The sequence below is a fragment of the Amphiprion ocellaris genome, chromosome 21, assembly GCF_022539595.1.
Source record: "Amphiprion ocellaris isolate individual 3 ecotype Okinawa chromosome 21, ASM2253959v1, whole genome shotgun sequence".
Taxonomy (NCBI): domain Eukaryota; kingdom Metazoa; phylum Chordata; class Actinopteri; family Pomacentridae; genus Amphiprion; species Amphiprion ocellaris.
The window spans coordinates 2,020,592-2,039,217 of record NC_072786.1 but is presented as its reverse complement, the minus strand read 5'-3'; the positions used below and the strand labels follow the sequence as shown (position 1 = coordinate 2,039,217).

The 18,626-nt window shown below is 39.1% G+C and overlaps 1 protein-coding gene across 3 annotated transcripts in view; it reads left to right on the top strand.

Annotated features, from left to right (window-relative positions):
* Positions 1–541: 541 nt before the first annotated feature.
* dyrk2 (dual-specificity tyrosine-(Y)-phosphorylation regulated kinase 2) overlaps positions 542–18,626 on the top strand; it is a 29,585-nt gene continuing 11,500 nt past the window's right edge. The window contains exons 1-6 of one of the 3 annotated variants that reach the window (XM_023293047.3): positions 542–670; positions 11,392–11,495; positions 16,011–16,344; positions 16,426–16,589; positions 18,056–18,445; positions 18,525–18,615. In XM_023293047.3, coding sequence (XP_023148815.2) covers positions 631–670; positions 11,392–11,495; positions 16,011–16,344; positions 16,426–16,589; positions 18,056–18,445; positions 18,525–18,615 — 1,123 coding nt within the window. In that variant the 5' untranslated portion in view covers positions 542–630. Of the gene's footprint in view, positions 671–718; positions 1,072–10,165; positions 10,375–11,391; positions 11,496–16,010; positions 16,345–16,425; positions 16,590–18,055; positions 18,446–18,524; positions 18,616–18,626 lie in introns of those variants that run through there. The other 2 variants (XM_055006797.1, XM_055006798.1) reach the window with 2 other exon arrangements.

The following is an 18,626-nucleotide window of genomic DNA, read 5'->3' as shown; positions in this document are numbered from 1 at the left end:
ATATTGCTAGCTGCTACATTAGCCCAAAACAAGATACTATTAGCTGTTAAATTAGCAGGTAATGGTATTTTAGCAGCTAAGATACGACTAGCTGTTAAATTAGCCCAAAACAAGACACCGTTAGCTGTTATATTAGCCAAAACGTTTTGGCGATTTGGACATTTAAATCACAAGGATTGTTTTAAAAATTACAAACAATCCGGAGCATTTAATTCCCTCTTAGCTGAATGCTAACAAAGTGCAGTCAGACCATTCTAAAAATGAAGAATGGTCTGATTCAGTGGGATTATATTTAAATTAAATGTCTGTTGATGTTTATAGAACTGATTTTAGAATTATAGAAGTTGTAGTGTCCAGTTTGAAAAAATACAATAATTTGCAGGAGACAATAATAGAACCTTGATTTAATTATAAGTATCAGCAGATTTGAGGACAAAGAGAAGTTAATCAGTAATTGTGAAGGAGTGATCTGAAGGAGGAGGAGAAAGAGGAGGAGTTGCGGATGGAGGAAGAGGCGGAGTTGCGGATGGAGGAAGAGGCGGAGTTGCGGATGGAGGAAGAGGAGGAGTTGCGGATGGAGGAAGAGGAGGCGTCTTGTCCGTCTGCGTCCAGAGGAGAGGAGCGGCCGCCATGTTAACCAAGAAGCCCGGAGCCTCGGTCCTCCCGACGGGTGAGCACAGCTTCCGTAGCCGGCCGGAGGGCGCCTGAGCCCATCCATTGCGGCGGCGACACTCCGCCGTGTCTCCGCCTCGGTTTGCCGTGCAGACAGCGATCGTGGGACGGATTGAGCTGCTGGCTAACAGGGCACAAACTGCTGGAGGCTTCTCCACCTGCTCATTATATTAACTGTAATCTCATAAAGCGGCTCGGACGGACAGGAGCCGAGCGTTAGCGGCCGAGGAGAGAGGGGCAGCAGCTGGGATGAAGGCGGCTCTTCATCCGCGGTCTGTCAGGTTTATTTTTAGCCGACAGACGAGAGGTGACAGCGGCTCTCCCGTCTGTTTATCTCCCTCTCGGCCCTTTGTAAAGCCAGCTCTCCGCCTCCACCGCTGCCTCTTGGTGTCCTTAAAGGTGTTTTTTCCTTCTCTTCTTCCCGCTTTAACGACCCATTATTGGGTATCCGGTGGTGTTTTGTGTGTGTTTTTCCGGTTGCTGGGGGATTTGTGGCTTGCAGTCAGGGGACACTTGGTTCCTCTCTGGCCGACATAACTGTCACTTCTGAAGGCTCCGTAAAAGCTAACGCTGGTATGGAGCTAATAATTGTACCAAAAAGTGCTAACCTGAATCCTCCTGCTGCTCTCCGTTTGGACCATTAGAGGATAATTTGCTCTCCAGGGGTTCAGTGATGGTTATTGATTGAATGTTTAATGATTAATCAGGCTATTACTGTAAAATATGTAATGTTTACTTCATTTAGCATGTAGAGCCTGACATATTAGCATACTAGCATTAGCTCATTGCTATTTGGATTGTTGTAGCAAAATTTTAATATAAATCAACATAAAGTTTTAAAAAAATACTGTTGACGTATTAAATTGTCAAAACATAAGGTCTAAACAAGATACCATTAGCTGCTGTGTTAGCATAGCTGCTACATTAGCCTAAACAAATTAGCATTTACTGCCTTGACACCCAAAACAAGATATTATTAGCTGCTATGTTAGCCTAAATAAGATACCAGCTCGGCTTGGTTAGCTCAAACAAGATATTGTTAGCGCCTGCGTTAGCCTCAACACAATACCATTAGCTGCTGCATTAGCCTAAGTAAATTGCTGTTATCTGCTACATTATCCTAAACAAATTACCATTTACTGCCTTGATACCTTAAACAAGATATTATTAGCTGCTATGTTAGCCTAAACAAGATACGGCTACTGCTTATTAGCCCAAACAAGATCTTGTTAGCTTTTGCATGAGCCTGACCATGATACCATTAGCTACCACATTAGCCTAGACAAGAGAGCGTTAGCTGCTACATCAGCTTAAAAAAAATCACAACGTTTAGCTACAACAAGATACCATTAGCTCCTACATTACCTTAGATAAGATAATGTTAGCTGCTAAGTCAGCCTAAAAACAGCAACAGTTAGGCAAAACAAGATACTGTTAGCTTCTGCTTTAGCCTCAACATGATACCATTAGCTGCTGTGTTAGCCTAATCAAATTACTGTTAGCTGCTACATTAGCCAAAACAAATAACCATTTGCTGCCTTGATATGCTAAACAAGATCGTATTAGCTGCTATGTTAGTCTAAATAAGATACCAGGACTGCTTGGTTACCGCAAACTAAATATTATTAGCTCTTGCATTAGCCTGAACACGATACCTTTAGCTCCCACATTACCCTAGACAAGATAACTTTAGCTGCTACATTAGCCTAAAAACAGCAACAGTTAGCCAAAACAAGATATTGTTAGCTTCTGCTTTTGCCTCAACAAGATACCATTAGCTTCCACATTACCCTAGACAAGATAACGTTAGCTGCTATGTCAGCCTAAAAAAGGCAACAGTTAACCAAAACAAGATATTGTTAGCTTCTGCCTTAGCCTCAACACGATACCATTAGCTCCCACATTACCCTAGATAAGATAATGTTAGCTGCTACGTCAGCCTATAAAGGCAACAGTTAGCCAAAACAAGATCCTGTTAGCTTAATGAAATGATGCTAGTTGCTATGCTAACCTGAGCAGGGTATTGTCACCTACTTTGTTAGTACAAACCAGATAACGTTGTATGTTAGATTAGCCAAAACATATTTGAACAAAACACGTTAGCTTAAACAAAATATGATTAGCTGCTATATTAGCCAAACAAGACATTAGTTTGAATCAAAATGCCTTTAGCTACTACATTAGAAAAATCAGGCTATCATTAGCTGCTACCTGAGCCAAAACGAGAAAGCAGTAGCTGCTATGTTAGCCTCAACAAAATACGTCAGTCTAAGTAAAATGTTTTTACCTGCTCTTTCTGCCGAAACAAGACATCGTTAGCTGCTGCATTCGCCACGACAAGATGCCATTAGCTGCTACGATACAGTGGATAACGTTAGCTGCAACATCAGCAGAAAGAATGGTGCCCTCACCGGTTACGTTGTCCACAACCAGATTGTGCTAGCTGCCTCATTAGCCAAAACAGGACAGTGTTAGCTGATTTGTTTGCCAAAACAAGATATTCTTATCTGTTGTGTTAGCGTATGCCAAATAGGATTAGCTGCAGTGTTAGCCTAAAGAAGGTACAGTTACACAAGATACCATTTTCTGCTCTGTTAGCCAACACAAGATAGTGTTAGCCAAATGAGATAATGTTCGCTGCTGTGTAAGCATGATACCATTAGTTGCTATGCTAGCCAACCGGGTCAATGCTAGCTGCTATTTTAGTCTCAACAAGATACTACAATATACTTAGTAGGACACCATTAGCTGTTTTGTTAGCCAGTCAAACTACTGCTAACAGCAACATTAGCCTAATAAAGACACCATTAGCAGCTATGTTAGCTTAAATACTGGTGACAAATAAAATACACTTAGCTGCTGTTAGCCTAAGCAAGGTACTGTTAGCTGCTATGTTAGCCAGCCAGGTTAATGCTAGTTGCTATTTAGTCTCAGCAAGATACTATAGGACACTGTTAGCTGTTTTGTTAGCCAGTCAAGCTACTGCTAACAGCTACATTAGCCTAATTAAGATGCCATTAGCGGCTATGTTAGCTTAAATTAAATACTGGTAGACAAAGAAGATACACTTAGCTGCTGTTAGCCTGAGCGAGACAGTGTTATTTTAGTCTATACAAGCTAATGTTAGCCTCTGTTAGCCTTGTTGATGCTAACATCAGTGTTAATGTAAATACAGACCACCAGCTAGCTGTGTTATTACTGGGTCTTTATTTAGCTGCTGTGTAGACAGTGACTGATGTGATTATTCAGTGTTCACCTCGTTAGCTGCACATTAAATCAGCACTGTGGTGTTGTGAGAGAGCTTTTATTTTTTAATTTTTTTTACAGCCAAACATGTTTATCTCAGCCTTCCTCCCCCCACCTACCACCTGCACCGTATTTACCAGATCTGTTAGAACTGGTCCATCCGTGGTTTTAATTTAGAGGCAGTGTTTGAACCTCCAGGCTGTTCAATGACAGTTTGTGCTGCTTCAGGCTCTATTTTTTTCAGTTTTGTGCCATTTTATGTCCCAGTTTCACATTTTAAATACACTAACTGTGATGTTTTTGGAGCGACGGGCGTTGTAGCTGAAAATTTTGTGTAATTTAATCAAGATTGTGTTAGGAAATTACAGCTGTAGTACCTTTTTGCTGCTCTAAAAGTAGATAATTTATGGTTAATAATGCTATTTTCATGATGAAGGGTGGAGAATGAATTAATTAGTCTCACAATTAGTCTCATTTTTGCAGCGTTTAGTGCAATTTAATTTAGCAGCAAACAGTACTGGAAGTTGACAAATAGGTTTAGTGTTTAAATCGTTTTCTGTTTTATTATTATATCGCTCTGTAAAACCATTTAGAGCAATGAAATGGCTATTAATGTTTATTATTTTACTATTATCTTGACAATAACAGACAACAGAAGGGAACCACAGTTGTCATAAGAGCTAATTTCTATCGATTAATTTAAACCAGCGATGTGAAACTCATTTTAATTCAGGAGCTTCATTCAGACCAGTTTGATCTCAAATGACCAGTAAAATCACAGCAATAATAACCTATAAATAACCACAACTCCACGTTTCCTTTGTTTTAGTGCAAAAATGTTCTAATTTAAGGAATTATCTTTTTGCAAAACATTATGAACAACCTGAAATTTCTGAAGAAAATTAAGTTCAAGTTCAACAATATTATGTTTCAGTTTATCGTTTACACTTTACAGCTTCCTATTTATCTACAAAGGAACACAACATTTAGTCACAGGCATATGATGAAAACGACAAAAGTCAGACAAAAACCAACAAATACTAGACAAAATATTACAAAAGCAAGAAACAAAATGACCAAAAATGTGAGACAAACGACACGATACAAACACAAAAGAGACAAAAAAAGTCACAAAGGGATGAAAAAAAATGGACAAAGGGCAAAAAAACGAGACAAAAAATGAGAAAAGCCAGAAACAAAACGACAAAAAAATAGACAAACACCAAAGAGACAAAAAAATACCCCAAAAAAGACAAAAAAACAACAAAACAAGACAAAATATTATGCAGCCGAGTCTTTCTGTGGACGTTTTCGGTTACCTTTGTTTGCGTTTTGGATCTTTTTGTCTCTTTGTGGTCATTTTTAGCTTATTTGAGATTGTTTTATATTCGATTTCCTGTTTTTAAGACCTGTCGTAACGCTTCTTGGACGATGTTTCTCATAACTAAGCCATTCTTGCCACCAAAGTCACATATCTGTAGGTAAATAAAGCTGATTATTATACTGATTTATTGATAGATGACCGATGATAGCCAACTCTTGGTTAAGAAAACTGGTAAAAATTAGCCGTCGTCAATTATGTCAGCCGCTAAGTAGCCGCAGGGTTCCACATGAGGTTCCCTGGCTAACTTTAGTCCTGCATCGTAATTCATTTCTCCGGTGTCTCGGTATTAAAATCCCTGTAAATACATGCCGCTGGTTATTTTTAGCTAGTGCTGATCATCGCTGTCCCTGTGTGGGTGACAAACTAGTGGATGCTAATGGACGGACGCCAACATCGGATGACATAATGGTTCTCCGTTATCGAGACATACGATTGGCCGGTTTGGTACAAGGAGGGAGTTTGGTTATGCATCTATACCTTTCTTGAGTTAATCGATTCGTTGTTTGGTCGATAAAATATCAATATCAGAAACTATTTCCACCTACGAAGCTGGAATTAGCAGATTTAGTTGCAGAAAAACTTAGATTTTATTTTCGTCTATGGCAGATTCTCCAGTAAGTTGCACACAAAAGCTTTAAAGGTGAGTTTTCTTTAACAAAACAAACAAAGACATTTAAACCATTTATCAGAGCCACAATCTGTCAAAAATTGAGAAAATTCTTGGATTTCCAACCGTACACTGGTCCTTGAACTCCTCATCTGGGATTTGTAAGTCTATCAGACCAAATCTAATCTTAAAATTTCATCAGTTAATTGATCCTCAGAATACTGGATGATTGATGTAATAGTTGACGACAAACTCCAACGTTTGGTATAATTACAATACAATAACTTTATTGATCCCGGAAGGGAAATTCAATAATTACCTCACAGTTTAAACACCACATTCAAAATTAGTGTTTTTTTTTAGCAAACATTTGTATTTGTGGTGGTGTTTCTGTTGTTTTTGTGGTTGTTTTGAGTCTCTTTGTGGTAATTTTTTTAACCATTTGTTATCATTTTGACTCTGTTTTTGGTCAATTTTTAGTAATTTTTGGTTCAATTTAATCTTTTGTAGCCGTTCCAAGTCTTTGTTTTCAGTTACCTTTGTTTGTGTTTTTGATCTTTGTCGTGGTTGTTATTGTCTCTGTGGTCATTTTTAGTCTTTTCTTTAGTCTTTTAGTCTTGCAGATTAAAAAGTTGAGCTAAATCACTAAATTGGAATCATCTTGCAGTAAATTAATTTAATTAAGCCTTAGAACAGGTGGTTTGTTACTCTCTGGGCTACCAGAGTGCAGTACGGTGGCCTGTGAGGGACAGATATTAGACTTGCAGCAGGGAGAGCTTCGTCATTTCCAGGATTCTCGTCTGACTTTCTGTGAGCCGCTGACCCCGCCGGGCGTCACAGCGCTCGGCGTGTTCGTCACGTTGCTGCACATTTTCCCACTCGTCCCGTCCGGCCGCATGCCGCTCGTTCTCACCGGCGCTCTGGCATTTCCAGCGCGGTGTCAGGTTCACATTCAGAAACTCGCTGTGCTCAGTTTGTCCTGCACAGCTCAGACGGAATGAGGGTGTGGTGGTGTTATGCAGAATCTAAAGTGATTTTAATGAAATGTCCTGGTTTGGATTTGCTTGTTTTTCTTTACATGAATGTAGGGATGCACGATATGGAAAATTTTAACTGATACCGATGATTAACTACTTCTCATGGGCAATACCGATAATCGATAAGTTCATGTTTTTATATTCAATACAATCTTAAAATGATCTGCAGTTTGCGTACCAAGGAGAATAAAAACATTTAAGATGCAGTGATGACCAAAACTAATACTTTAGTAGCTCTGGCCCTACTATAACCACAAATAACAGTACAGGACTTTCAAATGTTCTTTTATTTTTTGTGAAAATATCAAACAGCTAAAATGAATAACACAAAGTGTATTTTCGCAAACAAAAATAAATCTAAATAAAATCTCCTGTGATTGTCTACACAGGCTGTTACACTGTTACACAACGAAAACCTTATGCTTGTGGTCAGTTGCTGTAAATGAAAATGAACTCAGTGTATCAAATGTACTGACATCAAATCACAACTAAAGCAAAAACTGCATCCCTCAAGAAGAGGGTTTCACAGGACTGTGACCTGTTTATCTGCAAATAACAATATTTACCTTCTAGCATTTTATACATAACAAAATAATACAACCTTTAGTGCCTGAGGATGAGGTAGTCAAATATTTTTCAACTATGAAATAAATTAAATGCATTGACATATGTCAACCTCAACTCCAAAAACACAAAAAAATGAAAATAAAGTGCAATTCTCTCCAAAAGGCTTTTGCAGACTTATTGCTGTTTTAGCTGCATAGGACAGAGTAGAGATTTCTCTGAAATGTTAGTTGAAAATAAAAAAAAATAATTTTTTAAATTTCAGCTTCTTCTTTCCCCTTTCACTTTGTCCAATGTCCTTTTGTCTTTTCTGTTTATGTGAGGGCATCAGTGGAAGATTTTTCTTGATAAAGAGTAGCATCTCTGCCTTCTCACACCCAATTCTGTTTCTTTTTTCATCAATAACATTTGCAGCAGCAGAAAACAAACGTTCACTGTCTATACTTGTGTGAGGGGCTGACAGATATTTCTGTGCAAGTGAGGCAAGGCTCGGGAACCAGGATTTGTTGCTTCTCCAGTATTCCATGGGGTTCTCAGATCTGGGAATCAGGGGCTTTGACAGATATTCTTTAATCTAAAGAAGATGAAGAACACAAACATTAAATATAATTAATAATAAAATTAATATTACTACGCTTGGTCTCTTTTATAAGACACATTCAAAGCTTTATTTAAACAATAAATTGATTACCTGCCCTTCTGCTTGGCTTTGTGTCAGCTCTTTTGTGACATCGTCGTTTTCTTGAAGGATTTCTTCATACATTGCCAGCAAGGAAGCGTTGTCGTCATCTGCCTTGGATTTCTTCATTTTTGTCTCATCCACATTTTCTGCTGATGAACTGCTCACCTTGGCAAGCAAAATTTCTGTTGCTTCCCTTTTTGTTGCTTGGTTAAAATAGCAGTCCTTGTATCTGGGGTCCAAGATTGTGGCAAGATGGACCAGAGGCTCTGTACAGATGTGACTGAATCGCTGCTCTGTGGCTTGCAGTAGGGTGTTCTCTGAAGTTCTGATTCCATGATCTGTTACGATAGTCTTGTTTAACAGACGTTTTCGTGGGGTTAGGGGTTAGGGGTTAGGGGTTAGGTCCTGTATCTGCTCAGGTCAGTCACTAGCATGCTTCGCATGCAGCATACAGTCTATGGTGTGCAGCAGATGACGTCAGGAGTGCAGCCCGACCCGTTTAAAGGCGCACCATGCCAACAAGCAATTTTACAAAACCCACTACCTTATCGGTTTAATTTATCGGATTAAATCAATTTATCGGATCGATTAAAAAATGACCTAATTTCACCCCATATCGGCCGATAATTTATCGGACCAATAATTATCGTGCATCCCTACATGAATGTGCTTCACACATGATGCATTCAAGGACTGTCAGAAAGTCTGTTTTTCTCCTATTTATTGGTACATTTTGGCAGTTTGTTTTAAAGACAACATGCTGTTCAAACCTGCATGGATTCAGTGGTTCAAAGGGTTAAAGTGATGAGTTTTAGATTTAAATATATATGAAGATTCCTTAATTACTAATAATCTGTATTGGCCCTGAAGGATCCTTTTGGCTTCTTTTATGTCTCATTGTGGTTGTTTTTAGCCTCTTTGCGATCATTTAGCATCTCTTTGTGGCCATTTTGTGTCTCTTTTTGGTCGTTTTGTCTCTTATTGGTAATTTTTGGGGTAATTTTCTGTCTCTTTATGGATGTTTTGTCTCTTTATGGTCATTTTGTGTCTCTTTGCAGTCGTTTTGTCACTTAATGGTCATTTTTGGTTCCTTTTGTGTCTCTTTATGGTCATTTTTGGGGTCAGTTTATGTTTCTTTGTGGTTGTTTTGTCTCTACAGTAATTTTTTGGGTCATTTTGTGTGTGGCTGTTTCATCTCTTTATGGTCTCTTTGCAGTCGTTTTGTCTTTTAATGGTCATTTTTGGTTGATTTTGTCTCTCTTTATGGTCATTTTCTGTCTCTTTATGGTCATTTTGTGTTGCTTTGTGGTTGTTTTGTCTCGTTATGGTCATTTTTGGTTCCTTTAGTGTCTCTTTATGATCATTTTGGGTCATTTTGTGTCTCTTTATGTTCGTTTTGTCTTGTTATGGTCATTTTCTGTCTCTTTGAGGTCATTTTTGGGGTCATCTTGTGTTTCTTTGCGGTCGTTTCGTCTCTTTATGGTCATTTTTGTTGTCATTTTCTGTCTCTTTATGGTCATTTTGTGTTTCTTTGTGGTTGCTTTGTCTCTTTATAGTCATTTTTGGTTCCTTTTATGTCTCTTTGTGGTTGTTTTTGCATTTCTGCTCTTATTTTTCTCTCCATGAAATTGTCTTGCATTTGTTTTGGTTAGTTTTGCCTCTCTGTTTTGGTTTTTTTTGCGTCTCTTTGTTTCATTCTGCAGCACAGATGGCAGCTTAAACTGAGTCTTTCAAACTGAAAGTGAGAGGAGGAGCTGCAGGAATCTAAATAAAGTGTTTTTGTACATTAAACCATAAAATCTGCACTATAAACCTGTAAATGTTTAGAATCTGGGCTTTTTAATGCCCGTAGATGCTCCAAACACCCACATCGGTGCTTAATAATCTTGTGTCGATGTGGTTTTGTTAAAAATAAGCATGTTGTTTGTTCAGACGTTAGCATGCTTGGGTCAGAAAGAAGCTTTTCAGCGTCTCGGTGCTGGAAACTGGCCGACGCTGATAAGAGACGTGGGAGAGAAGTTGGTCAAAGTCTGACGTCGTTATCGGCCGGCTGGACTCGTTTCAGGATCTCTGACCTCTGGCCTGACAGGAGGAGGAGCTGGAGGAGGAGTATCGGGATTATCAAGCTAAATTAAAACCTTCTTCGTCCTTAGAGTCCATCTGCAGCAGCAGCCTGGTCCGGGTCAGTCCAGTCCAGCTGCCCTCGATTGATTATCTGTCAATATATTAGATTGATTAGTCGATTACATGACCAAACAAGAACACTGAAGACATCAAAATGAACATTTAATGTAGGTTTTTATTGAGATAAACCGTTGTTGTGTGCTGTAAAATATAAATAAATCACATTTCAGCTGTTTTTAACAAATAATTTGCAGATTTTTTGTGTTATTAAATTACAGATAAAAACTTGTAAAAGTTTTAGTTTAAATGTTTGGAAAAATGCCAAAAATCTGTGTTTTTACAAATAGTAATTACTTTCTTTTTAAAAATTTTTTAAATAGACTTGAACCTTGTTTTACTTTGAAACAGGTTGTAAAATAGTAGAGGATCCATGTTGGTTCCTTGTGGAACTCCAAAGACTCTTTTACAGACCAAACCTCTAACTGATAGAATATTTTTTGCTTAGTTTTAACATGAAATTCTTCCAGTCATAGTTGTTTGGTCTCTAAAATGTCAAAAAATTGTAAAAAATGTCTGTTTCCCAAAGCCAAGATGACAAATGTCTTGTTTTGTCCAAAAATGTTCAATTTACATCCTAGTGGAGGAAAGAAACCAGAAAACAGTCACATTTAACAGGCTGAAATCGGAGAATTTCGACGTTTTATTCACAATATGACTAAAGCAGATCAAAATATGAATTTATGAGTTGATTACGACTGATTTAGTTGATTAATTATTGCTCGGGTAATGTCATGATAGGAGCACACATTAATAAAATGTTAATTTTGCTGCCGGACAGACCTGATTTCGACCAAAATGAGTTTAAAAATATCAGATATCTGTCAAAATCTAATGTGCATCCAGAGATTATTTGTTTACATCATGTTTAACGCACAAACTTTTTTTTTGGTTTGTATTTTCTGCCCCACAAAGCAATATAATATTGCAAAAAACTGTTTCGGACAGCTGGTTGTATGAATCTCTGGGAGGTTCTTGACGTTATGGACTATCAACCGTTCCTTTCTGTGTTTTTCAGGCAAAGTGGGCGAGCCGGTCTACTCTCCCGGCCACAGCGGCTCTCAGACGACGTCGCCCGTCGCCCTGCCGCCACTCCGCAACAACAACCACAACTCACTGACGGTACGTAAACACACTTTCCTACGGTTTACGACATTTGCTGTGTCGTTGTTGCATTCACGGAGTCAATATAAAAACTGTAGAACATTATTAGTAGAAAGATGTTTCACCATGCTGAATGTATCTCCAACAACCTGCTCCTCTGTTCACTGTTTCTGAAAACTCTGAATTTTTGTTAAGTCACTGTCGGTCACAGCTGAGTCAGTGATGGCTTCATGTTTGCATCAAGAAGCGCAAAATTTTTTGTCTTTTACAGGATCTGTTTAATGCAACTGGTAAATTTAAACTGGGACATGTGGAATAAAGTAATTTTCATGATATATCATGTTTTTAAGCTGAGTTTTCCAACATAACGACCGGTCACAGATGTGTAGTTAAAGGACTGTTGAAAAATTGAAAATTTGAAAACTCTTTTCTCAGTTTTTTACAATTTTTTACAATCGTGGTGTCGTGTTGTTTTTTTTTTTAATTTTCACCTTAGTTTCTTCTGTCATCTCCTCCTTGCTCTGTAAAACACTGCCTGCAGTTAACATGAAAACTCTGAATTTTTGTTACGTCACCGTTAGTCGCAGTTGAGTCATACCTTGCTTCATGTTTGCACCAAAAAATGCAGAATTATTTGTCTTTTACAGAATCAGTTTATTGCAACCAGTTTATTTTTGGCGAATTTTTAATAATTAAACAGTGTTACCTGAAAATATATAAGAAGAAACCATATAATCGATTACCAGTAAATTCATTTTCTGAGCCATAAAAAGTAAATTTTCTGCAGTAAATCTACCACAATAAATGAAGACATGCTAAAGGAAGGTGAGCAACACATGTGGTGTTTATTTATTGACTCATTTAAGGTGCCGGCAGGTGGATCCTGATTGGATTCATGAGACTCAGTAAAGAGATTATCAGTGAATGTCCCTATCAGACATGTGGAGCAGCTGCATGGTCACGATAACGTCGCCTGTTAAACCATTTCTTGGTTTCACTTTCATTCCTACATGGTTAGAAATGATAAATATGAAGCGGTGTGGATCTGAGTTGAGTGGGTAGCATGTTTGTGTGACGTTAGCCTGCTGCTAGTTCTGTGGAGCGGCCGGCTGTAGCCACGCGGCTAATAATAGCTTCGCTTTAAACAGCTGATTGGTTTATAGGCTGGTGTGAAGGACACACGGACACACACACACACACACACGCACATACATTGAGGGCTAATGGTGCACCATTTATTGGCTCCATTAGCATCGGAGTGCTATCATTGCTCTTTATTATATCACAGCCTCGGTTAGCATGTTAGCATTAGCTCAGTTTCCTGTTGCACATCAGAAGAGGCTTTTATGAAGCTTTAATGTGAACTTCCAGAAAAGCAAATCACCTTTAATTCACTCAGCAGGTGTCATATATTAAGTCAGAGAGGCAGCTACCTCTTAGCCTGAAGCAGGTTTTACAGAAACCGTCTTCATGGTCGTTATATTTAATAATATTAGCAGTAATAGTTTTGTGCTGCGACCAGTTCAAGGTTTTCACACAGTTCAATGTCCTGATCTGATTACTGGGATGTGATACGAGGTGAGTCAGACTCTTATCAAGGTGTTTATCGCTGCTTTAAACAACGCCTCGGTTATTAAACAGGAGGCTTCTGATGTAGCTAACCTGAAGCTAAACCCTCTTAACACCTGAACTCACCAGCATGGTTGAAACATGTGTTAGCTTTAAAAAAAATAACAAAAATTACTCAGTTTAGCAGAACAACAAGCTGTAAAAACAAAACAATTCTTCAGATTTCCAACTCTCCAATGGTCCCTAAATGTAACACACGTACTCTGTTCATTTGGGGAAAATCTACCAAATTTAAGCTAAAGAGCAAAGTATGTCATCAAAGTCAATTTATTTTAATAGATAATTTACTGATCAACAGTCAAAAATTCTTAAGTTTTTTTTTATTGAACTGCAGGCAGTGTTTCCACAGAGAAACTGAGAGGAAAATCAAAGCTACAGGATGAATAAATAAATGCAGCATGGCTCAGAAACAGTGAACAGAGCAGCAAGTTGTTGGAGATACATTCAGCATGGTGAAACATCTTTCTACAAATGTAATTAATCATGTTCAAAATGACTCAAAATTTGTCCAAAATGACCTAAACTTGTAAAAACTGTCTAAAATGTTGTAAAAGAGGCTGGCGATGCTTAAATATCTGTGGTGTGTTGAATTAGTTGGAGTCGTTTTGGACAATTTGGTGCACTTGGACAAATTTTATGTAATTTTGGACAATTTTTGTGTCATTTTGGATCATTTTTGAAGAGTCTTTGGGACAATTTCTGAATAATATTATCCAAGTTTCAAGTCACTTCGGACAAGTTTTTGTTGTTTTTGGCAGTTTTTAACTCTAAAGCCCTGCAGTCGTCCTCACAATGGTTCATAAGTTAATTCACCGACGCGTTTTTAAAGTCAATAACGACTGAACTTCAGTGTTTGCTTTTCTTTTTTTAAGATTGATGGCATTATAACTGTATCACTGCACAGAAGACATTATTTCTGAGTTCTTTCTCCTTCTTTATTGTTTTTTTCCATAGAGGTTCAGGACTGTAGATTAAAATGAACCAACAGTAAAGAAAAATGTGACTGGAGCAAAAAAAACAACAAGAAACTGCTTGAAGTTTAGATGATTAATGGGTGTAGTTTGGTGAATTAAAGCAAAAAATACCTTCTCACTGCTTCAGTGTTACATGAAGGACTGAAAATTCCTGTTTTTACGGAAAGAAGGTGAAGAATTCTAGGTGCTTTTTCAGTGTTCATCTGGAAAAATGCATCACGGAAAACTTCTGAGAAAAATGAGACAAATTCTGAAACCTGTAAAAATTAAGTAATTTCTGCTGCTTTAATCTCACCAGTCATCTCCAGATTCATTATTATTGTCACTTTCGACCGCAGCAAGACAAAAGCCATCGTTTGGCGGGTTTATTCAGGTGTTTTCAGGTGGGGGCGGAGCCAAACTCACCACGACAGCAACACAAAGACACACAAACTGGACTGCCATGTTTGTTTTGCATTGATTTCACTTCCTGCTTCATTATTATTACCTTTTTTATTTTCCCTGCTGGTCGGATTGTGAGGACGCTGGCGTTATTATTGTGCCGGTAAACGGCGGCTCTTTGAAGCCAGCTCAGGTGTGTGCTTGTGTGTCTGAAAGGACGCAGGTGTGCCGGTTGCCGCGGAAACGGGGAGCGACTCACCGAGTGACAGACAAAAAGAGAGATGGAAAAGAAAGAGCGAGAAGCTTGTTAATCAGAATGAGGATATTAGTTGGTCTTTGGTGGAATGGGCGAATGTGTGGTGGTTAATGATCCACATTTTAATGAACTGAACAAAGAGAAAGAAATCTCTGGTATTTTTTAACAACAAACAACGTAATTAAAAAACTAAATATGTTGGAAATGTGTCGATGAAGACTGAAGTTACAGAGCAGAAATCATAAATCAGCAACTTTAGACGTTAATGATTAATTGTCAATCGATCATTGTTATGTAATGTTGTTTCCTGAGCTAAAGAATTTCCTTCCAGGTTAATAAAGTTGTATCTCTTATGGCAGAATATTTATTATAGATTAACTGTAGTACCTGGTTGTTCCATGTTGGCAACCAAAGTGCATTGTGGGGGTTTGGCTAGTAAAGGGGCACCATGACAAAGACTTCTGTGGTGGTTAATGACCTCCAACCAGAGTTATTGTACTAAGAACGGAGTAATTTGGACCATTTTGAATAATTTGTGGCCAATTTCAAGGTTCAGCTGGTAAAGGGGCACCATGACAGAGACTTCTGTGGTGGTTAATGACCTCCAACCAAAGCTCAAGTTACTGGAGACGAGCTAAAGTTTACCTGGACAGTGTCTTATAGCAACCTAGCTGATTTTATGGCAAATGTTTGGTTTCGATGGTTGAAAATGACTAGCAACCTGGTACCATGACAAAGACACTTTTTGTTTTTTGGTTACCTTTGTGTTTTGTATCTTTCTTGTGCTTGTTTTTGTCTCTTTGTGGTCATTTTTAGTTCATTTGGGGTTTTTAGTGTTTTCATTGTCACTTTTAGTCTTTTGTTGTTGATTTTGTGGTTGTTTTGAGTATTTTTATGGTAATTTTTACTCTTTGGTTGTTGTCATCCCTTTTGTGGTTGTTCTTAGTCTCTTTCTTGATCTTTTTTAGTCTTTTGGGGTTATTCTCATTCCTTTTGTGGTTGTTTTGAATCTCTTTGTGTCTGTTTCCATTCCTTTGTGGTTGTTTTGAGTCTCTTTGTGGTTGCTTTGATTAATTTGTGGTTGTTTTAATCCTTTTGGGGTCATTATTAGTCCTTTGTGGATGTTTTTATTTCCTTTGTGTTTCAGCTCTCTCTGGATTAGTATGATGGTAAAGAAAACTTAGAGATGTGATGGTTTTCAGGCAGGTCCTGGAGGTATATCTGTAAACTGATCCACCGGCTGAAGCTCCAACTCTTCTGAATGTCCTGATCCCATGTCTGTTTTGTCTTCAGGGAGGCTCTAAAGCCGCCATGTCGGACGCTGTCCAGCTGTCGTCTCAGTCACAGGTCCACGTGCCCCAGGAGAACACCAACAAGCGTCCGGTCCTGACCTCCCAGCCCAATGGCCTGGCTCCCATCAGCTCCACCCGGCCGGGCCTCCCGCTGCCCGACCGGCAGACCTCGGGGTCCGATCCAGCCCATCACTGCCGCCAGGGCAGCACAGCCTCCAACAAGTCGACGGACGGCAAGCCAAAGCCCAACCCGCTGTCCCCGGAGCAGGCCATGAAGCAGTTCATGTCCAAGATGTCCTCCTTCGAGCACCACGAGGTGTTCAGCTACCCTGAAGGTGAGACGCCCATTACGACTAGCCGTTAGCGGTGACGAAGACGACGATACCCGATGAATTAATGGTGTTTTTCCTCCTCAGTGTATTTCACTGGTCCCAGTGCGAAGAAGAGGTCGGGGGTTATGGGCGGAGCCAACAACAGTGGCTACGACGACGATCAGGGCTCCTACATCCACGTCCCTCATGACCACATCTCCTACCGCTACGAAGTCCTGAAGGTCATCGGCAAAGGCAGCTTTGGTCAGGTACGGCTAATGCTGCAATTTGTTGGTGTTTTTAATGTCTTTTTCTTTATTTACTTACTTTGCACTAGTTTTTTTTAGTCATTTTCAGGTTGTTCTCTATCTCTTTGTAGTCATTTTTAGTCTTTTTGTACCTGTTGGGAGTCTCTTAGTGGTCTTTTCTAATCTCTTTGCCTTTATTATGCATTTTGATCATCATTTTAGTCTCTTTGTGGTTAGTTGTCGTCTTTTGTGATCATTTCAAGTCTTTTCACGGGCATTTTAGCATTTTTGTGGTCATTTTTAGTACTTTTGTGGCCATTTGTAGTCTTTCTGAGGTTGTTTTCTGTCTCTTCATGGTTAATTGTTGTCTTTTGTGATAATTTCAAGTCTTTTCATGTACATTTTAGTGTTTTTGCAGTCATTTGTAGTCCTTTTGGAAGTGTTTTCTATCTCTTTGTGACCATTTTTAGTCTTTTTATGGTCATTTTTAGTCTTTTTGTAGCTGTTGGGAGTCTCTTAGTGGTTATTTCGAATCTCTTTGCCTTTATTAGGTATGTATTTTGATCATCATATTTAGTCTCTTTGTGGTTAATTGTAGTCTTTTGTGATCATTTCAAGCCTTTGCAAGGGTATTTTTAGTATTTTTGCGGCCATTTGTAGACGTTTTCGGGTGTTTTCTATCTCTTTGGTCAGTTTTACTCTTATTGTGGCTGTTGAGAGTCTCTTACTGGTCGTTTCTAATCTCTCGATCATTTCAAGTCTTTTCCCGAGCATTTTTTGCCGTCATTTTAAGTGCTTTTGCGGACATTTGTAGTCCTTTTGTGGGTGTTTTCGAACTCTTTGTGGTAATTTTTAGTTATTTGGGATAATTTTAAGTCTTTGTGGTCAATCTTTGTCTTTTTGTCGTCATTTTTGGTTTCTTTGTAGCCATAGTGAGTCTTTCTGTAGCTGTTTATAGTCTTTTTGTAGCTATTTCGAGTAACGTCATTTCATTACCTTTGTTTTGTCTCATCAGTTTTAGTATTTTGTGGTCATTTCAGTCTGCTTTTGGTTGCTTTCTCTCTTGTCATTTATAATCTCTTTGTGGTCAGTTTAAGTCTTTTCATGGTCAGTTTTGGTGTCTGTCTTTTTTCTGACTCCTTTGAGGTCACTTTTTGAATTTTTTGGTCCCTGAGTCTTTCATGATCTTTTGATGATTGACACGCTACCTTTAGACCCACCTCTATATACTTAAAGCGTTTGTACTGTGTAGGTTAGCATAGTGTGAAGTTAAAACTTTGCTTGGTCTCAAACTTTCATTAAATACACTGAAGTTATTCTAGATAAAAGATCAGCTGATTCTGAGGAGGGCAGGTGGGAACTTTTATATGGTAGGGCGGATCTTTAAATAAGGAATCTTTAGGATGTTTCTTGATTCCTCAGTTGGAGTGGAAGAGCTTAGGTCATCATTTTAAACAATCTTATGGGTTTTTCTCTTCATCCTGTAGGTGGTTAAAGCCTTCGACCACAAGTCTCAGACCCACGTCGCTCTGAAGATGGTTCGCAACGAGAAGCGCTTCCACCGGCAGGCGGCCGAGGAGATCCGGATCCTGGAGCACCTGAGGAAGCAGGACAAGGACTCGAGCATGAACGTCATCCACATGCTGGAGAACTTCACCTTCAGGAACCACATCTGCATGACCTTCGAGCTGCTCAGCATGAACCTGTACGAGCTCATCAAGAAGAACAAGTTCCAGGGCTTTAGCCTCCCGCTGGTCAGGAAGTTCGCCCACTCCATCCTGCAGTGTCTGGACTCGCTGCACAAGAACCGCATCATCCATTGCGACCTCAAGCCCGAGAACATCCTGCTGAAGCAGCAGGGACGCAGTGGCATCAAGGTCAGGCAGCCAAACCAGGAGACACAAGCAGCTTCCAGTCCATCCAATCCCAGTAAACCGTTTCCTTTATCCCCTGCAGGTCATAGACTTTGGTTCCAGCTGCTATGAACATCAGAGAGTTTACACCTACATCCAGTCCAGGTTCTACCGAGCACCAGAGGTTATTCTGGGTAAGAAAAAG